Here is a 26,924-nt window from a genome sequence, read left to right on the forward strand (position 1 = left end):
CTGAGATAAGTTCTACTTTAAAATTGTATTCTGTTAACTAATCTGTGATGAGTTAATGAGTACTGGATTCTGTGGCTTTTCTCCCTCCTATATTAGGACTCCTTACAAATGTGGATGCATCTGGTTGCCTACCACTGTCCTGAAACTGCAGGTTTCATGGTAAAAAAAACCCCATTATTCTGCTACTGGAAATCTGTTTGATTTCAACATTAACATGCTAATGACTTCCTGTCCTTGTTGTTTCTTAAATAGGTTTTTCCAAGCTAAGATAATTTTTTGGAACTGCAGAAATTGTTGGCCCTTGCTACAAATGGGAATTTGGAGTTGCTTTGAAATCCAACCTGAAATAATTGTGCTTGACTGGAACCAAATCTTATGAAGTCACCAAGGTAAAATGATTTTAAGAGACACCTAGAGATGGTTTCTTCATGAAGCATTGAGAATTTAGCAAAATGGAGAATCCTAGAGTTGATGATCCTCTATAAAAGGTGTCTTTTTATTGAAATTTTGAGTATTTTGGGAATGTTAGTTTTTCAAGTTTTAGTTCTCATTTTGGAAATCATTTCCATTTGTAAAGCAGCATTTTGACTATTTGGTAGGGTGAAAGGTGAGATTTAAAGATAAACCAATTTTGTTTTACGTTTGAACAAAATGTTCAAGGGGGAAGCAATTGAAGTTGAGGTATTATGGTAGATGTGGTAGGTCAGAAGTCCTTTGGGGGTCTGGATTATTGGCCACAATAAAGAATGATTGCTGAATAGCTGTCCACTCGTCCCCTGGCATTTCTCCAGACAGTGATAGCTATTGTAAAGTAAATACCTGCCCTAGGCAGTGGAAGCTTCACCCAGGAACCTGGTACATAGAATTGTCTATGTACGAAGATGGATCAGGGATCAACTCCTCAGGTTGGAATGGCTGTCCTTGAGACTTCAGATTTGGGGTTTGTTGTTGGGATCCAACCAGGAAAACAGACCATTCTGATAATGTGGGACATAAGGAATTGAATTCAGGGAACGTATGTAAAGGGAGAGTCAGAGAAGTCAAGCAGAAGACATGGAGGCAGCCCAGAGATAAGGAACGAGAGGAAGCTACTACCATCCCCAGGGCTGGTCGGACAGATGAAGGAAGTAGTGTTTGCCAGCACCTAGGGGAAGGGACCCTCAGTGAGAGCTAGAACCAGAGTGGGTCTTCTGGCAGGAACTGGCACCATGCAGGAGAGATGGCCACTCCATAGATCCTGCCCAAGACGGAGAAGGTGGGAAGAAATACCCCTATCCTTTTTCTTCCACCCTCCAGGCTCTAGCTACTGTCTCCTATTGGTTAAATCTAGCTGATTCAGGGGCCTGGAAAATGCAGCCAATGAGAGTGACCTAGGGGAAGGGAAAAGAATGGATCCGAGGGCAAAACAGGCCCAGGAGGGGATGGGCTTCCTATATGAAACCTCTTCCTATGACATTTTAATGGGCACGGCATGGCCTTTTATACCTCAGGATGGGTCTTCTCTTGAGGATGACTCCACGGCCTCAGAAAGTAAATTGTGCATATTGTATACGCCATCTTCTATTTGAAGATGGATAGTAGTAGATGCTATGATGCAGAAGGATTTATTCCCTCACTGTCCAGAGCCCCCTTTTGGAATGAAGGCTTATTCCCCCCTTTAGGAATGAGGACACACCCAACTGAAGAAGATAGCCTACAACTTCTTTGAATTATTCTCAATTCAAAGAGTCCCTTGCCTAAAATTACCCATCTTTTTAAGGGCAGCTCATATCCAGTGATGGGTCAACATGGAAGTATAAAGCCTTGGCCCCTCACCCCAGCTTGGGACCACTGAGAAGGGGTATTTCAGCTTTGGAACTCTCCACTGGGTTATCTGAGGCCTTTTCCTCCTCCTCTCCTGCCTTCTTCCCTCCCTTGCCTTCCCCTTCCATAGGTGATATCCCTGGACTACCCCTTGATTAACCTCCTGCTCACCAATTCCCAACCTTGGGACTCAGATCATCTCAAATATACTCTCCAATTTGTTAAAACCCTTCCAGACAAGTTTAGGTGATATAGGGACTGATAAACAGATGGAAACTGAATTTCAGTGGTACCTTAGGTAGGAGAGATTATAGATCACTTGAAAGACCTAGTCTGAATTTGGAGACTAAATTGGGTGGGACTTTATGGTTAGAGGCAGGGGAGCCAACCCACTAAGCAGAAGAAAAGTATTTAATGATACTCAGTGGAGGGTAAATAATTAAGAAGCCAATAGGGATCTGGGCATCTGGAAATTGGATTAAGAACAAGAAGGTGGGTTTCAGAACCAGATTGAGTCTGATAGGTTTATTAACAAGGAGAGAGAGCAACGTGTACTCGAGGTTCTCAGCAACGTTGCTCACATCTCAGAGAATGGATGGTGTATACCCGGACTGGGCAGGGAAGATGCTGGTCTGCAGGTCAATTTGGCAGCACTGGGGAGTGACAGCTGAAGGAAAGGACAGTGAGGGAGAGCACATTCCCTTTGGGTAATGTTTTCATCAGAGTCCATTTTCAGTGATATAAATCTTGAGATTAACATGTGTGATTAATCACTTAAATCAGTTAGATTGAATACCTGGTTGGACCTTTGTAAACCACATATATGGATAAATTTTTGTGATTAGGATTGTTTGCCCATTTTTGGTAGACAGAGTTCTAAGATGGCTCCTAAGATTTGTACCCTTCTGTGTGTACGATCTGGGTTATTTCCTTCCCTTGACTGTGGGCAGGTTTGTGAATATGATGGGGTTCACTCCTGTGGTTAAGTTATGGTTATATGACAAAGATGAAGGGATTTTCTCATTGTAATTACGGTCTCAAATAAATTGATGTTGAATTAATCAGAACGTAGATTATCCTGGATAGGACTGACTTGACTTGGTGAGCCGTAGCAAAGGACTACACTTTTCCTGATAGAGGAGATTTGGACTGAAGCAGCCTGAAGAGGGTCCACATATGTGGCCAAGTTCAGGATGCCACATCTCAGAGCTGAGAGCAGGTCCTGGCTGATAGCAAGAACACAGGGACCTCAATTATATGGGCCTATGGAAATGGATTTTGTCAACAGCATGTAGGTGGTTAGAAGTCATTATTTCCCCAGTTGAACCTCCAGATGAGGACACACCCAGATGACATTTTTATTTCAGTCCTATGAGTCCCTGAGCAGAGGACCTGGCTAGAATGTGCCAGACTCTGACTTAAGGAAACTATGAGAAACTATGGAAACCATGTCCATATTGTTTTAACTTCTGAGTTTGGCAGTTTATTTGTTATGTCAGAATAGAAATTAGTACCCCATTTATCTGATTCCTTAAAATTCTCCCTTTTGGGGCCGCTAATTGCTGCAAACTGGAAGCCAAGGTGCCTTATCCAGCCTGCAGATGTATTTTACTTGGTCTATTTTGCACTGTTTTTTTTTTTTTTAATTTTTTTTTTAAAGATTTTATTTATTTGAGAGAGAGAGACAAAGAGAGCAGAGGCAGGGGCAGAGGGAAAGGGAGAAGCAGACTCCCCACTGAGCAGGGAGCCTGATGTGGGGCTTGATCCCAGGACTCTGGGATCATGACCCGAGCCGAAGGCAGACGCTTAACCGACTGAGTCACCCAGGCGCCCCTGCACTCTGTTTTAGTAAAAGGCGAAAGATTTATGCGATCTGAAGAGAAACCAGAGTATTGCACTCTGTTTTAAAAATAAAACAGGGCGTCTGGGTGGCTCAGTTGGTTAAGCAACTGCCTTCGGCTCAGGTCATGATCCTGGAGTCCCGGGATCGAGTCCCGCATCGGGCTACCTGCTCAGCAGGGAGTCTGCTTCTCCCTCTCCCGCTCCCCCCTTGTGCTCTTTCTCTCTCTCACTCTCTCTCTCAAATAAATAAATAAAATCTTAAAAAAAAATAAAAATAAAACAAACTGAATTAATTGCCAACATAAAAATTTGGGTAAGAAACTTTATAACAATGAGATCAATAACTAATATTGGAGTTAACAACTGGAATTTTAAAACATTATGGGTGGGACAGAGCACTTCATCCACAAATTTAGTGAATACAGAATTTTGAAACTACATGCTATCCCTAATTATCTTTTTTTTTTTTTAAAGATTTTATTTATTTGACAGAGAGAGACACAGCGAGAGAGGGAACACAAGTAGGCGGAGTGGGGGAGGGAGAAGCAGGCTTCCCGCGGAGCAGGGAGCCCGATGTGGGGCTCGATCCCAGGACTCTGGGATCATGACCTGAGCCGAAGGCAGACGCTTAACGACTGAGCCACCCAGGCGCCCCTAATGCTTTCCCTAATTAGTAGTAAATAAATAATCAGTTCCCTGAAATGACAATATAATTAATGGCAGTTGATCCTTGAACAACACGAGGGTTGGGGCACTTGACTCTCCATAAACGTAACCACTCAGAGCCTACTGTTGACTGGAACTCTTACCAATAACATAAACAGTCAGTTAACATATATTTTATATATTATATGTATTACCTACTGTATTCTTACAATAAAGTAAGCTAGAGAAAAGAAAATGCTATTTAAAAAAAATCATAAGAGAGATGTCTGGGTGGTGCAGTCGGTTAAGTGTTCAACTCTCGGTTTCAGCTCAGGTCATGATGGCAGGGTTGTGGGATCGAGCCCCGTGTCCAGCTCCCTGCTCAACACAGGGTCTGCTTGGGACTCTCTCTCCCTTTGCCCCACCCCCTCAAATAAATAAATCTTTAAAAAAATCATAAGAAAGAAAATACATTTATAATACTGCAATGTATGGAGAAACTCCATGTGTCAGTGAACTCGCACAGTTCAAACACGTGTCATTCAAGGGGCAGCTGTACTCATACCAAAGCTCACATAGACCCATGTATTTTCTTTGCCACTTTTTGAACTGCTCCCAGGGTGTCTATCTCCCATGTGTACAAGATGAAGTGGGGGAGATGGAAGGTGGTGCTTTGAGAAATTAAAGCACATGCAGGGCCTTTAAAGCAGAGAGACCTGATGTTCCCATGTCAGTTGGAATGCTCAGGATTTCCAAGGCCAAGGGCAAAGAGAAGCCAAGACTTTGTGTCTCCTTTAACGTTTAGTTGTTCAAAGACAATCTTAGAACCTTGTCTTGCCCTGGCTGCTTCAACAGCACAATGAGTCTCACATCAATGAACTGTATGATACCTTTCAACAAGATTTATTTGACTAAATCGTAAGAGGCCAAAAGAGAAGGGTGGGGGTAGAACCTGTTCTCTGGAGTATGATTTGGGTCCTAGGTCCCCAAGGCTGTGCTTTCCCTCAAGCACAGACTCAGGGTTCTGGTTGAGATGCTGCTCGTCTCTGGTTGAGACCCTTCCTTCCAGAACTTTAGGAGATTTGCCTCTAGTGATGCAAACAGGAATCCACATATATATATGACAGGGGTTCCTTTGACCCATTGTGGTGAATTATATCATAGACAGCACGATGCATGTGCCAGGCAGAAACTAATACCACTGGAGTTTCAAATGCCAAGCTCTCTGTCCCACTTTGCTTGAAAAAGTTAATTAAAAAAAATAGGAAACAGAAGTTAATCTAGTTCTATCTAATTTCCCTATAATGTCTAATTAGTGGAGATGTCAACTATTCTTCAATTAAAAAAAAAATTGAGGGGAGAATGCACTTTTAAAAAATATTTTATTTATTTATTAGAGAGAGAGAGAGAGGCAGAGGGAGAGAGAGAGTATCTCAAACAGACTCTTCCCTGAGCATGGAGCCCGACTCAGGGCTCAATCTCATGATCCTGAGTTCATGACCTGAGCTGAAATCAAGAGTTGGATGCCTAACTGACTGGGCCACCCAGGCACCCCGAAAATGCTTTTTTTTTTTTTTTAAAGATTTTATTTATTTATTTGACAGAGAGAGGCATAGCGAGAGAGGGAACACAAGCAGGGGGAGTAGGAGAGGGAGAAGCAGGCTTCCCCGCGGTGCAGGGAGCCCGATGTGGGGCTCGATCCCAGGACCCTGGGATCACGACCTGAGCCGAAGGCAGACGCTTAACGACTGAGCCACCCAGGCGCCCCCGGAAAATGCTTTTTTGGTATTTTCTTTTTATTTAATTTCTTTCAGGTTTTTTTGAGAATAGTAGACTACACATACACATTTGTGAACTGAATTGTCTTTGAGCAACTGTTTTGATACTGTCCATCTGTATGAAGTTAAGTTTATTTATCTTAGCTGTATTGATATATAATTGACATACATTGTATATGTTTCAGGTATTCAATGTGCTGATTTGATACATATATAAATTGCAAAATGATGACTACCATAGTATTAGCTACCATCTCCATCCTGTCACATAATTACCATTTTTTTTGTGGTGAGAACATTTGAGATCTACTCTTCGCAACATTCAAGTAAATGATAAAGTGTTATTAGCTATAATCACCATGCTATACATTAGATTCCCAAACTTGTTAATCTTGTCACCTTTTTTTAAAGATTTTATTTATTTACTTGAGAGAGAGAGAGATCACGAGGAGGGGGGAGGGAGAAGCAGACTCCCTGCTGAGCAGGGAGCCTGATATGGGGCTCAATCCCAGGACCCTGGGATCATGACCTGAGCCAAAGGCAGACGCTCAACCAACTGAGCCACACAGGTGCCCCAATCTTGTCACTTTTGATCAATATCTCCCCATTTTTCTCACCTCCCAACCTTTGCTAACTACCACTCTATTCTGTTTCTCTGAGTTTGTCTTTTCCAGATTCCACATATAAGTGGAATCAAACAGTCTTTGTCTTTCTCCATCTTATTTCCCTAAGCATAATGCCCTCAGAGTCCACCCGAATTGTTGCAAATGACAGGATTTCCTTTTTTCTCATGGTTGAATAATATTCCATCGTATATACATACCACATCTTCTTTATGTATTTATGTATGTATTCATCTGTTGACATCCATATGAAGTTAAGTTTACTTTACACTCACCTATACTTGCCCATATTCCTACCAAACTTTGAGACTGATAATCATTTATTAATGTACAGTCAGAGAAAACAGGAGAAAACTCTCAGGCTGAGTGTGACAATTTCTGTGTTTTCTTTGAGGTGTAGAAACCATGTATATTTTATTTGAGTCCAGCTCTAAGTGTGTAGCTTTCTAATTTCATGATATAAAAAAGTATGTTACCCCCATGTTCTATGAGGATAAGTCACGTGACACAATGGAGCTTCATAGATAGACTTCTCATTGAAGCATGTCGCTAACTTGGAAAACTCGTAATTATAAAAAGCGTTCATTGAAAATTGAGTTAATGCACAGTGGGAATCAGGTTTGATTTGCCTTCAGTGTCCTTGGGGGGAAAGAAGTCCAGCACTGAGCATCTCTTGCGTGCTGTTTTCTTCTAGTTTCCCCCAGTCCGTGCTTGAGTGTCTGCCGCAGAGCCTCACCTCACTGAGTCCTCACTGACTTGTGTCCTGCTTTCTCTCCAGGATGAGAGTTTGTGCTAAGTCAGTGTTGCTGTCACATTGGGTCTTTCTGGCCTATGTGTTAATGGTGTGCTGTAAGCTGATGTCCGCCTCGAGCCAGCACCTCCGGGGACACGCAGGTAAGCCCTTTAAGCTCATTATGCACCACGGAGATCAGTTAATAAAACCCTTTCAAACGTCAGAGTCCACATTTTAGACACAGGTAATTGACAAGAGTGTTTGATGGTGTGTAAATATTCAGAGGAAGCCTGAGATACATCAGAGCAAAGCAGTTCAATGGTTTGGTGCTAAGAGTGTTTTCTAGACATTTTTTTTTTAAAGATGTTTTCCAGGGTTTTTTTCTCCTTTTCCTTTCCTGAGTGCATTTCCAATCTTAGAGTGATTTTTCTCAAAGAATCCTGGAAAACCAGCAGCACTTTCTTTGCATATGTATTACTCCTGTAACTTCCTTTGAAGGCAGGACATCTTTATTGGTAAACTTAAACACTTCCAGGGCTAGAGTGAAGCTCTCAGATAATCTAAGACATTTTAACACATATGGAGAAAAGACGGTGAATGATTTAAAAACATAAAGAAGAAAGAAAAGGAAAAAAGCAGTGGTAGCTGTAAGATGGGGCCTAAAATAAAATGTGTCTAAAGTTTTAGAGAATCATTCTCATAATTTCTCATGAGACCCTTGTCTATATTTGGCTTCTTTCTAAAAAAAAAAAAGATGAAAATAATCCCTTAAGTATCTACGTGTGCAGGTGCATGTGTATGTGTGTTTCTGCCCACCCCTACCCCCTTTCCTTGTTACATCTACATTTAAAGTGATACACGGACTTGGAAAATCCCCAGTGTAATGTGTTTTCCTGATAAATTCATATTTGTTTGGGGACTCATTGCCAAATAATTAATTTACTGTCATTGCTTCAGTAATTTGAAGTGTGGCAATGCCAGGCTTGCTTCGACTGCTTAGTGAAAAAGTGAATCTTGAACCGTCAACCAGGTGTAGGTCACAGTCGTAAATTCTGTCTCCCACAGGACTGATGTATGGACTTTATCACATATCCTTACCCTCAGACATATAGCAGGCTGTGCTTTCCACTCAGTTATTCTGATATTTTAAGGTGAAGACATAATATGAGGCTTACAATGACTTTAAAAAATCTCTCACGACTCATTTTTCCCGCCTCAAGTGAGAGTTCAGAGAAAACGAGAAAAATAATTGAAATTTTAATGAATCAGCATAAAATCAATACCATTTGGCTGCTGTGAAGTGCCTACAGCTAGCTGGTCATTGCACTGTGTATCTTTTGATGAGCTTGTTCTCAAGGATAGAGAGTTTGAAGTCTTTAGTCTTATCTATTTAATTCATATCTCTTTTCTTGGGTGGAGGTTGAAAGTCCGGGTAGCAAGTAGGCAGAGCATTTCAGTGGGGCAGGTTATCAAGAGCAGATTTCCAGACTTCCAGGAACTTGGCTTGAGAGATTGTGTTGAAAAGTGATTAAAAGTAGAAGGAAAGAGAGGACATGACTGAACCTTCAATTTTTATCCATGTGGCAATCCTCATTTCTTTGAATTTAGAAAAGGCACAAGCATAGGAATAAATCTAAGTTAAGATTAGAATTATATACACAAGAAATACAGACAATATCTTCTACATAAGCAGACTCAACAGCAATCAGGAGAGCGAGAAGTCAGAGCAAAGCCTTGGCAACTCCTGCTCAAGGAATGAAATTTTCAGCCCTAGAATTCTAGCTGATTTTATTTGGATTCTCAGCACATGTCCTTTGGCTTTGGGGGGATTCCTTCTTTCCTCTTCGGGATTTGCATTCTTTTCACCCCTTGTCTGAACAACCACGGAAGGAGTCAGGACTGGTTCCTCCCTGCAGGGGGCTCTGTTCTCTCATTTTCTTATCGTGCTTGTGCACGAGAGCGTGTGTATGATATTTGTGATACAGAAAGAGATTTATTATGAAGTATTGGCTCACATAATAAAAAGATTTATTATGAAGCTGGCGACCCGGGAAAGTCAGTGGTGTGGTTTAAGGGTCTGGGAACCAGAGAGCCCACGTGTACTCTAGTCCAGGTCTGAAGAGCTGAGCACCAGAACAGTGAGGGCACGAGAAGATGGATGTCCCAGCCCAACAGTCAGGCAAAGAACAAAGTCAGCTTTCTCCCACCTTTTTGTGCCGTTCAAATACTCAGGGGATTGGATGACGCTCAGCCACATTGGGAGAGCCATCTATTCCACTGGTCCACCAATTTAAATGCTAATCATTTCCAGAAACACCTTTATAGACACACTCAGAAATAATGTTTAATCAGATACCTGGGCATCCCATGGCCCAGTCAAGCTGACATATAAAATTAATCATCACAGCTCTCCTTCCAGAAAAAAAGAATGTGTATACCAGTATGTGTGTATGCACTTACATATCACTATGCCCTCTGTTTTGATTTTTTTTCCCATTTAACAATAGAGTTTATAAATCTTTTCATTTGAGCGCTTACAGATCTATCACTCTGTAACACTGCATAGTCATCTATGGTATGGAGGTGTCATAAATGATTTGATCACTCCCAATTTTTGTGGACATTTGTCTTGTTACCATATTTCTACAAATATGTATGTTCTGACTTCAGGTGAATTCCTAGTAGCGAGATCTTGAATTAAAGTGCACGCACGTGTATCAGTGAATTAAAGTGCACGCACGTGTATCAGTGAGCGTAGGGTAATTGCTGTAACCAATAGACCAAATAGACATAATGGCTCAACAAATGGAGGTCTGTTTCTTTCTTTCTTTTTTTAAGATTTTATTTATTTGAGAGAGAGAGAGACAGAGAGAGTGAGAGAGAGAGAGAGAACACAAGCGGGGTGAGGGGCAGGAGGAGAAGCAGACTCCCCGCTGAGCAGGGAGCCCTAGGTGGGGCTCGATCCCAGGACTCCAGGATCATGACCTGAGCCGAAGGCAGATGCTTAACCGACTGAGCCACCCAGGCGCTCCGGAGGTCTGCTTCTTGCTCATGTGTCCTGGAGGTGGGGGGTAAATATATCCGCTGGATGACCCTCCGGTACTGCAGTCTTTTTGGAACCCGTGGTGGATGGAAGTACTATCATTTTCAACCTGTGGCTTCTAAGGCTGTCCTAGAGCGGACTCCATTCCAGCCAGCTGGAAGGGAAATGAGCGCTGAGGCTTCAGCTGGGAGGTGTTAATGAGCCGGCCGAAGCGCCGGCAGCCTCTCGTGCACTGTCCTGCCATTGGCTAGAGCCCAGCCCATAAGCACGTCTTACTGACGGGCAACTGGGAAACGCTCTAGCAAGGGGCACAAGGAGCCTGGGAGAGCCCGAACCTTGGTGAGTATCTTGCAACTTAAGATGCAACGCATTCACGTTTTAATCATGCCAAAGTGCTCTTCAGAACTCTTGGACTTCTTTATACTTCCACCAACTGTAACACCCATTTCCCTTTACACTTATTAACTCTGGGTGCTATCAAGTTTTAATTTTTTGCCAATCTAGCAATGAAGATGTGTCATTTGTATGGGCTTGTATCTCCTTCTGACTGACGAGTCTCTTAATGTGCTGCTGGACTATTTATTTTTATTTGAGCTATTGCATTCTTTATCCGCTTTTCTGTTGGCTCTTATGTTTGTTTATTTGATGATTGGCAAAGCTTTTTGTAGATTGAGGACACCGGAGCACTTTGACTATCCCTTTCCTCCTTCCTTCCCTCCTTTCCTACGTTCCTCCCATTCTAGCGAGGCTCTGTATTCCATTGTGGGGTGGGGTGTGTGTGTGTGTCTGTGTCTTTGCATGGCCATGTGGTTGATGGAAAACTCAGGGTCAGAATCAATGGGGGGTGGGGAAGTCTGTCTGTACCTAGATGCTGAGAAACTGGTCAGGTTTTACTCCACTGTGGAGGTACCCAAGGCAGCTCCAGCGCAGGAGCAAGCTGCTGAGGGTTAACTGCAGAAGCCTGTGCATCAGTGTCCAGAAGGGCTCTTGTCACTCTCCCAAGGGCTTTGCGGTTTGTGCTGGCCAATTAACGGAACTGTGGTCCCGGGAAACCCTAGTTAGACGTTTATTGGATGCTTTTAATGGCTCGGATTAGGAGAGTGGCTTGTTGATGGTTGCGTATCAACAAGGAGAGATTTCACAAGGGCTCTCTAAGATAAAGGGGAGGAAGGTGGGACTCACCCCCAATTTTGAAAGATGAGGTACTAGGTGTGGCTTGAAGTTTTCCTTTTAGTTCAAGCATTGAAAAACCAAACCTAATAAAACCCCACCTAATTTTCATAGCAGAGGTCGGGGGAGTCTTTCTTTAAGGCAAATGGCTTTCGTAAACTTCCACAAGAGTCCAGAAGTGGTATTTTTAAGGAATTAGAAAACACAAAAGACCACCTGTGTTGTTTTTAAAACTCTACTTGAGGTAATAAGTGAGTGTGAGACCACGTGGACTTTTGAAGCCTCAAGCTATAGAAAAGGAGAAAGGATCAGTGGATAGGTCAGTTTCTTTTAAAAAGGAAGCCAGAGTAAACTCTGTTCTTTTTTTCAAGAGCTAGCTATTTGTCCTTTTGTTCTTTTTTGCTGTAAGTAGCACCGTTTCCCCGCAAGAGGGCAGCAAACGTAATGCGGTGGAAAGATGCTGGCAGTTTCAGAAACTTGAGAATCCTGTGGAATTAATCCTGTGGGGATCTTTGCAAAAGTTTCATCTGATGTAGACATGATGAGTTTGGGACAGTAAGCACCCCACGCCCTTGAGATTTAGTCATAGGAATAATTGGACACTCCAAAAAATTAATAATTTCCCCTTTGTAGACAGAACCAGAGCTCCTCTCCAGATGTAACAGAGAGGTAGGAACTTGGGTGCTGCTGGTTTGCAAATTAATTTCAGTGGTTCTATTTCCCCAAGGGAGCTTTAAGTATGACCTGGTTGGGGGTGTGTAAATTGCAGCAAATGCTGTGCTGTTTAGCTACTATTTAATCTGTTTCAGTGTAAAACCTCCTATGTAGTATATACTCTGTCCAGGTGTATGTAGGACCTGAAAAAAATGGAACACACCTGGGAATGAAGCAGTAAAGGGGACCAAGTGTTTGGACTCTGGAGTCAAATATGATCCTGATTCTGCACATCTGGCTGTGTGACGTTGTCCAGGCCACTTAGCCTCTCTGAACCTGCATCATCATCTGTGAAAATGGAATGATCTCCCTGTTTACCTTATGAGATTATTGGAATGACTGAATAAGACAAAGTAGGCAGATGGATTAGCATAGTAAACATTCCATAAATAGTAGCTATTTATATGTCTAGAGGCATCCAGAGTGAGAGGGAGTCTGGAAACGTTCATCTTTGAGAACAGTGGAGGGCTGTGGGCAGGTACAGGGAGATAGATCAATGCCTGGAGAGGTCGAAGCTTTATCGTGTACAAGAGAAAAAGGCTTGTTTTTCATTGTTCTAAAAGGCGGACTGTAATGAAGAGCATTGCTTTATGAAGACTGATATCAGTTTCAGCTCAAACCCCAAGAAAGAAGGAGAAAAGGAATGTCTAACAAATAAGGCTTCAGCAAGCTGGGGACAGAGTGACCCGGAGGTGTTGGAAGCTGGGCGGATGATAAGAATTGTGACAGGTCTGAGATTTCACCCTACTTGCCAGCTAATGAGTTAGCCAGTCACAGTTTGCAGGGTGCTAGCGGGAGACTTGATGTACCCGGGTCAGATACAGGGGATTTTATTTATGGCACAACGAGCTGTAGGAGCTTCACGTGTGCTTGGTTCTCCTTTTGTTCTTGGGCTGGCTATCAAGCCAGGTAGGGTCTCAGTCTCTTGTTCCGTAAAGTGGGGACAATAAAAGATAGAAAGAGTCCTGTTAGGTTTGTAAGTAGGTGTCCATCACAGGCATACCCTGTTGGATTGTACTTTGTTTTATTGCGCTTCTCAGGATTGGGATTTTTTTTTTTTTTAACGGAAGTCTCGTGGCAACCTTGTGTCGAGCGAGTGTACGGGAGCCATTTTTTGCAATAGCATTGGCTCACCTTGTGTCCCTGTGTCACATTTTGGTAAATCTCGAAATACTTCAAACTTTCCCATGGCTGTATTTGTTATGGGATCTGCGATTGATCAGTGATGAGGACTCACTGAAAGCTTGGCTGATGGTTAGCGTTTTTTGTAATAAAGTATTTTCAAATTAAAGTATGGGGCGCCTGGGTGGCTCAGTCGTTGGGCATCTGCCTTCGGCTCAGGTCATGATCCCAGGGTCCTGGGATCGAGCCCCGCATCGGGCTCCCTGCTCGGCGGGAAGCCTGCTTCTCCCTCTCCCACTCCCCCTGCTTGTGTTCCCTCTCTTGCTGTGTTTCTCTCTGTCATATAAAATAAATAAAATCTTTAAAAAAAAAAAAGTATGTAAATTGTTGTTTCCAACATAACATTAGTTCACGCTTAATAGACAACAGTATATTGTACACATGATTTTTACATGCACTGGAAAACAAAATCCACTTGTCTTGATTGTGATGTTGACTTTATTGCCGTGCTCTGGAAACGCCTATATTCATGTCTGGAAAGTGCTAAGAATTGTGTTGGCGTAGTTAGTGCTCAAAACATGTTAGCTGTCTTTATTGAAACTTGCCTTCTCCTTTGGAATATATTCTATTTTATAGATATCTGTACTGTTGATATCTGTACTGTTGAAATTTATGAAACCTAGGTTTCCTGTTTTCTGTATTATAAACGATGATGAACGTTTGAATTGTGATTGTGTGCTTTGGTGTGTCAGGGAGCAAGGATATCCTGTCCCCTCAAGGTCTTTCTACTTGGACTAAGAATTAAACTGACATGAGACAGATAAACAGGAAAAAAAAAATCAAATTTAATAGGCTATGCATGGGGAAGCAATACAGACATGGAAATTCCAAAGACAATAGGGCAAAAGGAGGTATATATGTGATTGTGAACAAAGGAGAAGGGGGTAGCGGTCTGGGTCTTCAAAGAAAAGGAATGCAATCCTCAGGAAGAACAAAACAGTAGATGTTCAGTAAACAGATGTTTCCTGGGCCCCTCGGGAGCACTGGGTCATGGAGGACTTTCATGGAACAGGCTTTGCTCTTCTCCCTGTCCACCTTACCCAGTTCATATCATAATGTAGTTACCTCTGATGATAGCTGTCTTCCTGAAGCAGGTCTTCTATCAAAACTCATTTTAGACAGTTGTCAGGGAAGGTAAAGAGCTTCCCTGAATCTGCTGAGTCTTGATTGCTTTTAACTCAAAATAACCTTTATGGGACAGTGGTCCGTCTTGGCCCCCACAGGTGCCTTGTGTTCTTTTTAACTTAGGATAAACTGAAGAGTAGTTGTTGCATCCAAGTTTGGGCTCATGTTTCTGGCCCCTATAATGGCTGAAATTTTATAGGAACCCTGCGGATACTTTTGATTGGATTGACTATTTTAGCCCTAATTTTCTGTGAGAAACCTTTCCAAGGTACCAGTTGAGTGGGGAAGGTAATTTCTACTACAGGAGTTTTTTGGCAAGACTCGAGTGCAATTTATTATTGGTGAAAACTGCAAATAATAAAGCTGTGCATGTAAGCTACTGTTTCTTACTTTGCAGGCTAAAATGAATAATACCTTCGAACAGATGGTTTTGAAAAATGATTTGCCTGTACTGCCTGAATTCTGACACTAGGGGGCAGGCAAGGCTTAGAAGACCGCAATAGCAAAAAGCAAGCCTGGTCTAGTGCAGTGTGGTCCAGTAGAGATAGGAGAGCCACACAGGTAATTTTCAATGTTCTATAACCACGTAAAGTAAAAAAATAAAAAATAAAAAAATTGGTGCAATTAATTTTGTATTAATACATTTCATGTAACCTGTATCCAAAATATTATTTCTACCTATGAGCCTGGCCACATTTCAAGTGATCAAGGGCCACACGTGGCTGGAGGCTACTGTAATAAACAGTGCATGCTCACAAATTGGGTCTTAAGAGTACTTTCTGAAAGATGAGAAGTAGAAATTATTCGTGTTTTCATGGGTCAATCATAGGGCACAATGTTTCATCTCCTTTTATTTCGGTTAATCTATTTTTATGTTTTATTTAGTTCTTTTTTCCCCCCCCCCGAATGACTACTTCTAGATTTGTGGAGAATGCCAGGTAGGTGGGGTTTGTAACCTTAAGTCATAAAGACTGGGGAAGATTGTTCCGTTTCCTAATCACTGCCTGTGTGATCATTCTTTGTAAGAGTGTACTTTAAGGAAGAGAGAAGTGTCAAAATAATTTGAAATAGAATGTGTGTGTGTGTGTGTGTGTGTGTGAGTGAGTGTGAGTGAGAGTGAGTGATGGCTCCAGCCAGTAAGTCTTGAAGTTACTCCCTGGACAGCTTATTTTGACCAATAATGGGCATTTACCCACCTGAGTGCAATCCAGTGATACAGTTTTAATATGGTTCCTTCCATAATTGTCCCTGTCTGTCCTCCTCCTTCTCCACCCCCAGTGAATGGTTACTTTGTCAACTGTATAGATACATCTCTATGTAGGCGACTCCATAGGATTATCCTCTATTTTATAAACAAGATAAGATTGTGGAATGGTCAAAAAGACTGTTTTGGTGGTGATTGAAAAGGGCATCTCTATGACGATGCCTACTTAAAATTCTCCCTGGGGAGCTTTTACATGATAAAACACAGCACCTTCATCACAGCTATGTCACATCTGAATCTTGCAAGGTGGATCCCAGGCAACTGTATTATTTAATAGCTTCCTGTAGCCAAAGATGAGAACCACTGATTCAGAAGGAAAAAAAAAGAGAAATTTGACTCCAGCTCTTATCAAACTATAGTTTGATCCAGGGCTGTTGAGTCTCTCTTTTAGTGTTAGTGGGCCACAGTTAGGCTGGGAGAGATCTGCTTTCCCCCTATAAAAGTGCCCTCCATCTCTACTTTTTGGAAGGACTGAAAATACTCTGGCATAGCCATTCCTGGATGCTAAAAGCCTCTAGCATGAGAGATTCCATTGACCTCCCTTGTACCCTACATTATTTTTCTCCGGTGCCATCTTCATGGGCTTTTCATAATCTTGGCATTTAAAAAGAAGGGAAAGGAACAGATTACACAAGGTGTTAATATTTGGCTTCTTACCTCCTTGGCTCCAAGTTCAAGTCCCAATGCCAATGGCAAGGTCAGCTTTGCAAAGTATCTGACAAATGAGCCGGCTTCACATCCTTTTTCGAGGGAAGGAAGGGTTGTTTCGCTGACCAGAGAGTAAAGAATTTCTGTTCCTTAAATGAGCTTGTGAGCCATCCTACTTGGCAGAACATGCTTTTCCTGCTGCCCCTTTCTGAGTCTTTGAGGCAGAGTAGGTAGAGATCCACCTTTGAAGAGTTAGTTGGGAAAAGATTCTCCTAACCCTTAAGAAGAAAGTTCCTCTTTGTTCTTTCAAGCCTTGCACTTAAACTCATCTAAACAAAGCCTACAATTTGGGGTTTAAAAAGCTACAGGTCAGTATCTCATCTGGATGTCAGTGGTATCTAAGGAAATCAGAATCTTTTGTCCCAGATAAAGAAAATGAAATCACTGGTAGAAAGAATCAGGAGGGTTGGCGATGGGGCAGGAAGAGAAAGGTTTTGTGTTTTTCTAGGTGTGGCTTGGATGCTTGAAATATTGTGGCCGATATGGTGGTCTCAGAATAGCACACTGGAGATAATGTTATTGAAGAGATGTTCAAAAGCCACTAGAAACAATTAATTGATTACGAGAAGACTATGTGTGTCTATAGAGTTAAAATAATTTCACTCCTAATGCCATGTGTTAGCAGTGCTTATGTTTTGGAGTATGTCTGAAAGCAGATGAAAACTGTAAACAGTTTATTTTTTTTAAAGATTTTACTTATTTGTCAAAGAGAGAGCGTGCGTGCACACAAGCAGGGGAAAGCAGCAAGCAGAGGGAGAAGCAGACTCCCCCCTGAGCAAGGAGCCCGATGTGGGACTTGATCCCAGGACCCTGAGACTATGACCTGAGCCAAACCGACTGAGCCACCCAGGTGTCCTGAGAACTGTAATCAATTTAAACAGAGCAAGGAGAGCCTGAAGGCAGCAGCATCTCCAGCTGGGTTGTGTGGTCCTGTTTCTTCCCTGTTTGGTGTGAGTTATGGGGTCCCAAAGTCAGAAGGCAGAATAACAGAGAACTTTGTTTCAGGAAAAAGATACTATGAGCATGAAATGAAAAAAATGAATATCCACAGTGTTGCCAGAAGCAGGTAGCTTTTCTGTGGTTCATCACTGATTTTGCATAGGTAGCTGCTCAAGGACTGGAAATAAATACCTGAAATGTGGGGGTGGGAGACTTGAACAACCTGAACTTGGTGGTGGGTGAAGGAGAACAAAGTTAAGGTGTGTGTCATCTTCCTCCAAATCAAACACAGTCACTGACTTGGTAGTTTGGAGAGCATTTGCAAGGGATGGTGGAAGGCACTTCTTTCAAGAGGAGCTTTGAAAGCCTGGGTGGATTTGAGCCAGGGAAATGAACATGGTTCTGTTTTCAGTGCCCCTTCATCAAATGTCCTGTGGTCTAATCCTAGAGACTTCCAAGTAAGTGTGGACCAGCAGAGGATAGTGAATTCCAACTGATGTATATTATACCTGCTTGAGCTGTTGCTGGCCAATCCTCTCCTGTAGGAAATAATGCCCATATGTAAAGAGAGAGAGCAGCAATCAACATTTATGATTTTTCTAGTTAGTGTACTTCTAGGGCACCACCTAGAAATTGGAAACATCCACAGAATGGCTAGATCAGCAATTTAGTTGCCAGTGTGTGTGTGTGTGTGTCCCCTGAAGAAAAACTCAGGTGTTTGATCTCTCCAGGTGGGAACAAGAAGGTTATTAACCTGACTTTTCTACGCTGTGTTGTGCTGATGTTAAATTGGTTTTCCAGGGCGCCTGGGTGGCTCAGATGGTTAAGCGTCTGCCTTCGGCTCAGGTCATGATCCCAGGGTTCTGGGATCGAGTCCCTCATCGGGCTCTCTGCTCCTTGGGAGCCTGCTTCTCCCTCTGCCTCTCTCTCTCTCTGTCTCTCATGAATAAATAAATAAAATCTTAAAAAAAAAAATTGGTTTTCCAGTGAGCCTCACTTGCAACTCTTAGGTGTGTGACACATCAGAACCTGGATTATTTCTCTTAAGTCACTGAAACCTTAACTTGAACCCTATTAATTTTAGAATTTGTGCTGATCCTGAAATGATAGGGCTGACATTTACCCATGTGTTGTCTATGAAAAGAGATTTGCTAAGCAAATAAATAGTGTAAATATATTTGCCTGGGATAAAGATATATGTATATATATCTTTGCCTGGGAGCTATTTAAGTTACCTTAAAAACTTGTCAAGTGCTTTGGAAACATTTATTTAACATGAAATCAAAATGCTTGTGCCTTTGCTCTGTAAAGTTCTAGCTATGGGAGTTACTGAATAACAAAGTTATTCATTCTCTGTGCGCCTCAGTTTCTTTCTCCTGGTAATGGGTGTAACAACATCTCCTATTTCAAAGTGTTATTGTGAGGTTTAAATGGCATAGTTCATATAAAGAGTTTTGGTATTACATTTAGAAAGTAAGGCATTTCTTTTAATTTTACTTATTTTTAACAGCTTTATTGAGGTGTGCCTGACATACAGGGAATGGAACTTATTTAAAAAGAGTACAATTTGATAAGTTTTAACATACTTATGTACACCATGAAATCGTCTCCATGATTAAAATAATGAATATACCTTTCACCTCCCCACCATCCCCAGGTAACCACTGATCTTTTTGTCATTATAGATGAGTTTGCTTTTTCTACAATTGTGTTTAAGTGGAATCATACAGTATGTATTCTTTTTTGTTTGATTTCTTTGTGCATAATTTTTTTATGGTTCATCCATGGTGTTGTGTGTATCATAGCGTGCTCTCTTCGGCAGCACATATACATAGCTCATTTTTTATTATATTTTTTAATTGTTCTATTTTTCTTTATTTGAGAGAGAGCGAGTGAGCATCAGTGAAGGGAGGGGCAGAGGGAGAGGGTGAGGAAGAATCCTCAAGCAGACTCCCTGCTGACCGTGAGGCCCTATGTAGGCCTCGATCCCAGGACCCTGAGATCATGACCTGAGCCAAAATCGAGTTGGACGCTTAACCAACTGAGCCATCCTGGTGCTCAGTAATTTTAAAAATTGCTGAGTAATTCAATTGTCCGCCATACATTGTTTATCCATTCACCTGTTGATGGACACTCAGGGTGTTTGCAGTTGGGACCGTCTCAAATAGAGGCGTTACGAACATTTTATACAAATGGACAAAATGGACATATGCTTTTGTTTCTTTTAAGGAAATACGAGGGAGCAGAATGGCTGGTTCATGTGGTAGACGTATATTTGATGTTTTAAGCAATTGTCAAACTGTTTTCCACAGTGGTTTTACTGACCCCCACTCCCACCAGCAGTGAAGGAGAGCCCCAGTTCCCTCATGTTCTTGTCAGCACTTGGTAGGATCTGTATTTTTAATGTTAGCCTTTTCAGTAAGTGTGTGGTGATACCATATTGTGGCTTTAATTTGCCTTTCCCTAATGACAGATGACATTGCACATCATTTTCTGTGTGTGGTAAAGTGTGCATTCAAATAATTTGCCCATTTTTTACAAGTTGGGTTTTTTTTGAATATTGAATTTTGAGAATTCTTTATATATTCTTGATACAGTTTCTTCACCAAATAAATGAATTGCGGATATTTTCTCCTAGTCTGTTCATTCTCTTCATGGTATCTTTTGAAAGGCAGAAGTTTTCTGTTTTGATAAAGCCCAGTTTCCCAATGTGTTCTTTTATGTATCTTGCTTTTGATTTCTTAGGAATACTTGCCTCTAACCCAAGGTCACAGAGGTGGTTTTCTAGAAAATGTTTTAGCTTTAGGCTTTACATTTAGGCCTGTGATTCATTTTGAGTTAATTTTTGTATGTGATGTGCTTAATGCATTTTTAGTAGGTAAAATAAAAATATTGCTAATTATAAATTCTCCTCTTGTTACCTAGGTGAAGTTGCTGAGAGTGCTTGAAAATAATAAAATCATAGATTTATTTTTAAATGACTTAGGCATGTTAATAAGCCAGACCGATATTACCACACTAATTAGTCTGAATTAGTAAGTTAAAATAATGGTGTGCAATAATTTAAACAATACAGCTTTTCAGAATATTTTAAATAGATCATATCTGTGCAGCTCTGAACACTGAGGGTGCCAATTTTGAAGCCAGGTGACCAGCCTTTCTCCCAGGTTTAGATGATTAACTAGTTGTGTAGACCATGAAAAATTATTATGACAAATTGTTGAATCTCTGGGCCTCTGTTTCTATAGCTGTAAAACACAGAAGTTAGATGAATTTTTAAATTGACAATGTGTAGGTCTGCTGACTAGAAGAGGGGCAGGTTGTTAAGAATCCTTATATCCATCTTGGTAGCAATAATTGACTAGATTGAATAGATGTCCCTCATCTGTATATATCTCATTTTTCAAGGGTGTGTTGATAGCATTTTGATGGAGAGAGAGCTTAAGGATTCAAAAGGGCTATGACTTCCTAGTAATGCTGTGTCATGTATGCATTTTTTTAAGATTTTATTTATTTGAGAGAGCTACAGAGTGAGCACAAGCGGGGGTGGCAGGGTCAGAGGGAGAGGGAGAAGCAGATTCCCCGCTGAGCAGGGAGCCCGATACAACACGGGCTCGATCCCAGGACCCTGCGGGGCTCGATCCCAGGACCCTGCGATCATAACCTGAGCCAAAGGCAGACTCTCAACTGACTGAGCCACCCAGGTGCCCTGCACGTATGCATTTTTGTAGTCAGAGTACAACAATGCAATGACTATCTGCTTGGAAAACTGTGAACTTTATTTTTACTAGTAAAATGTATTCTTAGTCATGGTAACTTGAAACCCCCAGCTAAAGGATCTTTTGCTAAGGTTCTTTCAAGCTTTGAGGTGAATGAGGGCATGGTGTCACACACGGGTCAGCAGTCATGGTTAGTGGGTTTCAGTGTTGCAGAGATGCCGGTTTAGATGATTCCAGTCCGAGGTGACGGAACACCTGGATTCTGCTCCCTGGCCCCTGACAGTGTTCCTTATTCTGCTTGATCCATGTTGCTGATGGTTCAGAAGGTGGTGAGGGAGCTAGATAGACTGATGCATGTCACACTTAGAATATGTTTGTAGCTCGGGCTTTCCTGAAGGATAGAGTTAGAATCTATCATCTGAGTATTCTGTAATATGTACTAGTTTGGAAACCCTCAGAAACCTGTTAATCAACAGGTAATTAGGGTAAAAATAAACATCCCTGTAAGGACTGGTGTGTGGCCCATATGCTGCTCTATACCTACTTTTACTAACAACTACATGTATGTATACAAACCTATCATAGACAACATTTAAAATTGCTTGGATTCTGCACTTAGCACATTTTATTTTATTTTATTTATTTTAAAAAAGATTTTATTTGAGGGAGAGAGACAGCATGAGCGAGAGAGCACAAGCAGGGGGAGCGGCAGACAGAGGGAGAAGCAGGCTCCCCGCCGAGCAGGGAGCCCCATATGGGGCTCGATCCCAGGATCTGGGATCATGACCTGAGCCGAAGGCAGATGCTCAACCGACTGAGCCACCCAGGCGCCCCGAACTTAACCCATTTTATTTTATTTTATTTTATTATTTTATTTTTTAAAGATTTTATTTATTTGACAGAGAGACACAGCGAGAGAGGGAACACAAGCAGGGGGAGTGGGAGAGGGAGAAGCAGGCTTCCCGCGGAGCAGGGAGCCCGATGTGGGGCTTGATCCCAGGACCCTGGGGTCATGACCTGAGCCGAAGGCAGATGCCCAACAACTGAGCCATCCAGGCGCCCCAACTTAACCCATTTTAATATAACTGTTTTCCTTTGCAATCCTATGAATTTTACGCATTTACAGTATTTGTTTTGAGAGGAAGTTTGTAGGGTTCACCCCGGCATAACACAGATGATGAATGGCCGTGTCTACAGCCACCTCTTCACCTCCCTGCCCGAGGTAACAAGTCTGCCGTCTTGGTAAGGGGTGCCGCAGCTCCAGGCATCTGGTGGTCTTATCAGAGAACCATTTCCCTCCAAGGAGGTGATTCGATGGTTGAGTGGGAAGCCGCCCTGCCAGGACCTCAGGGGTCCACAAAGGTGAGCTCGCGTTCAGGCCAGCTGGGAAAGGCCACCGAGAATAAGCCTGTCAGCCGCTGCATCATGTGGCATTCTTGGCCCGTGGAGCTTGTGTGTGACTGATTTGGGGGACATCAGTGGAGTTTTGTTGCCCCTCTTGGGTATCTAGTAAGTCGAATCTCCATCACTTGCATTTGTGTTGTTGATCTGCAGTTCTGGCAGGTGGGAGCGGGACGGGGCACAGACGGCTTGGAGTTCTGGTGAATCCTCACGTCCCTTTCTGCGCAAGCGTGGAAAGAGAGGTCAGGGAATGCTTGAAAACTTGCGGAGGGTGTAGAGCTGGGCCAAGGGGCAGCGTGTTCGAGCTGCCCCTTAGTTCGAGCAGCGTGTCCTCTGTCCTGGCATCCTGTGGGTAAGCCAACACCTTCGGTGATTTCATGGCCTGGGTGTGCACATCGTTTGCGGCCTTTATCATCGGGGATGAAAAGGATTTGTGTCTGTCTCCCTTCCAAGGCAAAGAGTTCCAAAAGGATAAGCACAGGTGTCTTATTTTTTTTTTCACAAGGTACCTGGCACGATATGGTTGTTGTTTTTTTTTTTAACTGAGTGAATATTGACTATAATAGGCTATTTTCTCATGTAAAATGAAATTTCCCAGGGCTTGTCATCTCAGCTCTTCAGGATATAAGTGGGAAAGATTTTTCCCAAGTTAGTTCTTGAGAGTGAATAATGAACAGACCCAAACTGGAATCGCTCCCGAACATTCTGTAGCAAACACCTGCCACAGGTGAGTTCATTCTCTTAGCGGTGGACACTTGGTTTGCTCCAGCTCTCTACTATCCCAAAACAAGGACAAAACAAACAGCAGCCGCAAATGCGTTGGCGATCCATGTCGGTGAATTTCCCTGGGATCCGTGGTTGCCTGGGAGGATTTGCTGGGGTGGGGGTGCGTACGTGACGTGACAAGACACTAACAGATGACAGGCCACAGTGGTCATTCTCCTTTATAGTCACAGAAGCTGTGGATGAGATGTCTTCTTAGAAAGGGAGGAATTTGAAGGCAAAGATTTTGGAAAAATAACTTTGGGGCTTCCCTTGGTCAGGTTCAGGGTCCCAGCCCAGTGATTAGCATATGTGATTAGCGTATTGGGTTAAGGACGACCTCCATGGACTAGAACTATCTTTTAGAAAACTCCTTATAGCTCTAGGATTTCAACATTCTACATGCATATTAGACATTCAATTTTAATTATATAGTAATCTAAGAAAATCTGATGCTAGGAATGTCTGAAAAGTGGGCGTTTGCCACTTGGAACTGAAATACTAGATTGTCCTTTTGTCAGAGTTACAAGGGTCCACCCTGATTGGCGAGCTCTCATTGCCGACCCTGCGTGGTAGGCTACCGTCTCGGGGCTGCTTTCCCTGCTTGGATGCAGTGCAGTTCAAGGTTGGTGCATGGTTGGGAAGTTCTCTGCCTAAATTAGTTCCATTATTTCCCGAGTCTCGGCCCATTAACCAATTTGGTCCAAAGGCCAGGAAGAGAAATGGCATTCTCGAAACATTATTAGCATTTTGCGGTGAATGCTAACTACTGTACATTTACAGCCGATTAAGTTTCACGCTCTCTATTTTATTATGGATTATGACAGGGATTTTGAGATGGAGTTCTGTTAAATAATAAATAGAACCAGCAAGGTCATTTTCTACCTGACCAGAGGAAAACTTTGCAGCAAGAAGCCATGAATTAAGAAACAGGTTTGGTTAAGTGTCTCAGGAGGAGGGAGGGATTCAGGTTTTTCCGAATCAAACAAATATCAAACAGATAATTGGCAATGACATGTGAATATCACCTATTATTTATTGCCAATGAGTTGACGTATTGTATCCCACCAAAAATTTGATGAAGTTGTGGTTTGAAGCTGAGGTCTCAAAGTGGTGGCCCACAGGTAACTTAGGCCCACATATGTGCTTTTTTGGCCAGATTACGTTTAAAAGTATTTTTAAATTGGTTGCATTATTTGAAAATCACAGGATTTGATGTAAAAATTCAGCTTTGGGGCAACACTAAGTTTTTATTTCTGCTTTGTAACAGTTTGCTGTAGCTGACTGCTGGCTGCCCCCAGCCTTTGGGGCATTTTTCGTTCCCCTATGCCGCCTGCTTCCCTCATTTATGTTGACTTCCTTGACCCTGCAGTATAAGCAATTGAGTCTGAGAGCCTTGACTCACATGTTCAAGAATAAAGATAAAAATAACTAGAAGATTTTCTTTCAAGTTTCAAGCATTGCTGTCATTTAGAGCACACTGGTTGAGTCTGGGCTCCAGGATCAAAATTACCTGGAAACGAAAGCTGGTTTCTTCCAGATTAGCTGTGTGACCTTAAGCAGATGACTTAACCTCTCTGAACACTAGTTTCCTCAGTTGAGAAAGCAATTGTGTGTACCTTGTAAAGTTGCAGTGAGGATTCCATTTGCATCTGTGTGGATGTGTGTCCATTAAACACGGACACACTCAAACATACCCATACTACTTACAATAGCGCCTCCTTCATGCTAACCCATTAAATATTTTTATATACGATTTTGTTGAAAAAGAAAATGTAATTGGTAAATAAAAGAGTAATTTCTCATTTTCCCATCAACTGAGAAAGGCACGAAGTAGTATTTTTGCTTCACACAGGTGTTCCTTAAAATGGCGGGTACACTAGGTTGATAGTATTATTAACTTCACTATAACATAATTACAAAAAGGATACTATGAAAGCTGATGGACAGGATCCTGTTCTTGATACCCTTCTAAGCACTGAGACTCGAGGGGATGGTACATATATGAAGGATGACAAGCATTTCCACGAAGCAGTATCTCAAATGAGTGAGCCTTGTTCCTCATACGGGAATCTGATGGCTTTATGCGAGAGAAGTTAGAGATAATGCCCCACTGATGGATAGGGTGAGCAGGACCCGACCGTCCACAGCGGGGAGGGAAAGCAGGATCACTCTCATTGGAGGCAGCATCTTGTGGTGGTGTGTGGTGTTTGATAAGCTGATGGAGAATCAGGAATCTGATTTAAATTACTGAGTGATGGAGTGAGAAGGAGATAAATTGGTCTGCTCTAGTCCTCACATCCGCTCTTGACTAGAGTCAGAGCTTAATATATTGTATTTCTTCAGATAATACAGCTTTTTCCTATCTCTCTCCCTTTAAAAACAATAATGTTGGCTTCCAGAGCTGTTCGGTGCTAAAACCAAATGCTATTTCTGTGTAGTTTTTTGTCTCTGGAGCTGTAACACTGAAGGAAAATTAAGAACATTGTACTATATTATGTGTGTGTGTGTGTGTGTATATATATATTTGTAAATAAGTCTTTATGCATTTGTATTGCACAGTGTACTTCTACATAACTTATTTTTAGGTAACAATAAACTGGTAGAGCAATCATAGTATGTAAAACCCAATTTTAATTTCAATGATTTGAAATCATTTTGGTGGCAATTAAGAACATTATCTGGGAGTGAAAGGTTGACATCCATGGTTTCTCGTTAGCTAACATCTAATATTATTTCCTGTTTATCCTCTTTTCAAATTAGTTCCATACCTTAGGGTACAGGCATTGTTTTTCCATCCTTGCGACACTCCATGGATGCTTGATGTGCTGAGCAAAGTGACAGGCCGTGATGCTCCTTTATTGAGAGGGACTTTGTCTTTTAGATGTACTGTATTATTTAGATGTACTGTATTATTTAGATGTGCCACCAGCATATCTTTGAGTTTTCAGAAGTGGCTGTGTGGCAACATTTTGACAGTTTGCGTGAATTGGAAGAAATCACCGAATGCTCCTGTGACAGGGATGCTCATTGCCACACTTTGAACATGGAGCAGGTGCACAGAAGATGATAATAAGAATGCTCTGGGAATTTAAGTTTAATTCAAGAAGAATGCTATTTACATGATGATGAGTTTAGTTGATAGAAATGATTATTACGATATTAGTAACAGGCACTGAGCCACATCATCTGCCTTATACATGTCCTGTTTGATTTCCTCCCCAATCCTGGAGGTCTGTGTTGTTATCCCTACACATTTGCACTGAGGCTCAGACCCATTCAGTGACCTGAGGTCTAATTGGTATTTATTTATCCGTATGAATGCTGAAAACCATATTTTGGGTTGAGTGCCTTTTCCAGAACTGATGAGTCCTAGAAGTAAAAGTGGCCCCATAATACCTGTTTTCCAGCTCAGGATTCCTGCCTGAGTACTACTCGTAGGAGTTAATTTAAAAATCATGTGATGGTTACAG

General features: G+C 42.0%; 1 protein-coding gene across 1 annotated transcript in view; it reads left to right on the plus strand.

Annotated features, from left to right (window-relative positions):
- The first annotated feature begins 375 nt into the window (after positions 1 to 375).
- The window catches only part of TAFA4 (TAFA chemokine like family member 4), a 132,621-nt gene continuing 106,072 nt past the window's right edge, over positions 376 to 26,924 (plus strand). Inside the window, exons 1-2 of the mRNA XM_021695257.1 lie at positions 376 to 389; positions 7,470 to 7,585. Coding sequence (XP_021550932.1) covers positions 376 to 389; positions 7,470 to 7,585 — 130 coding nt within the window. The remainder of the gene's footprint in view (positions 390 to 7,469; positions 7,586 to 26,924) is intronic.

The sequence above is a fragment of the Neomonachus schauinslandi genome, chromosome 1 (assembly GCF_002201575.2).
Source record: "Neomonachus schauinslandi chromosome 1, ASM220157v2, whole genome shotgun sequence".
NCBI lineage: Eukaryota > Metazoa > Chordata > Mammalia > Carnivora > Phocidae > Neomonachus > Neomonachus schauinslandi.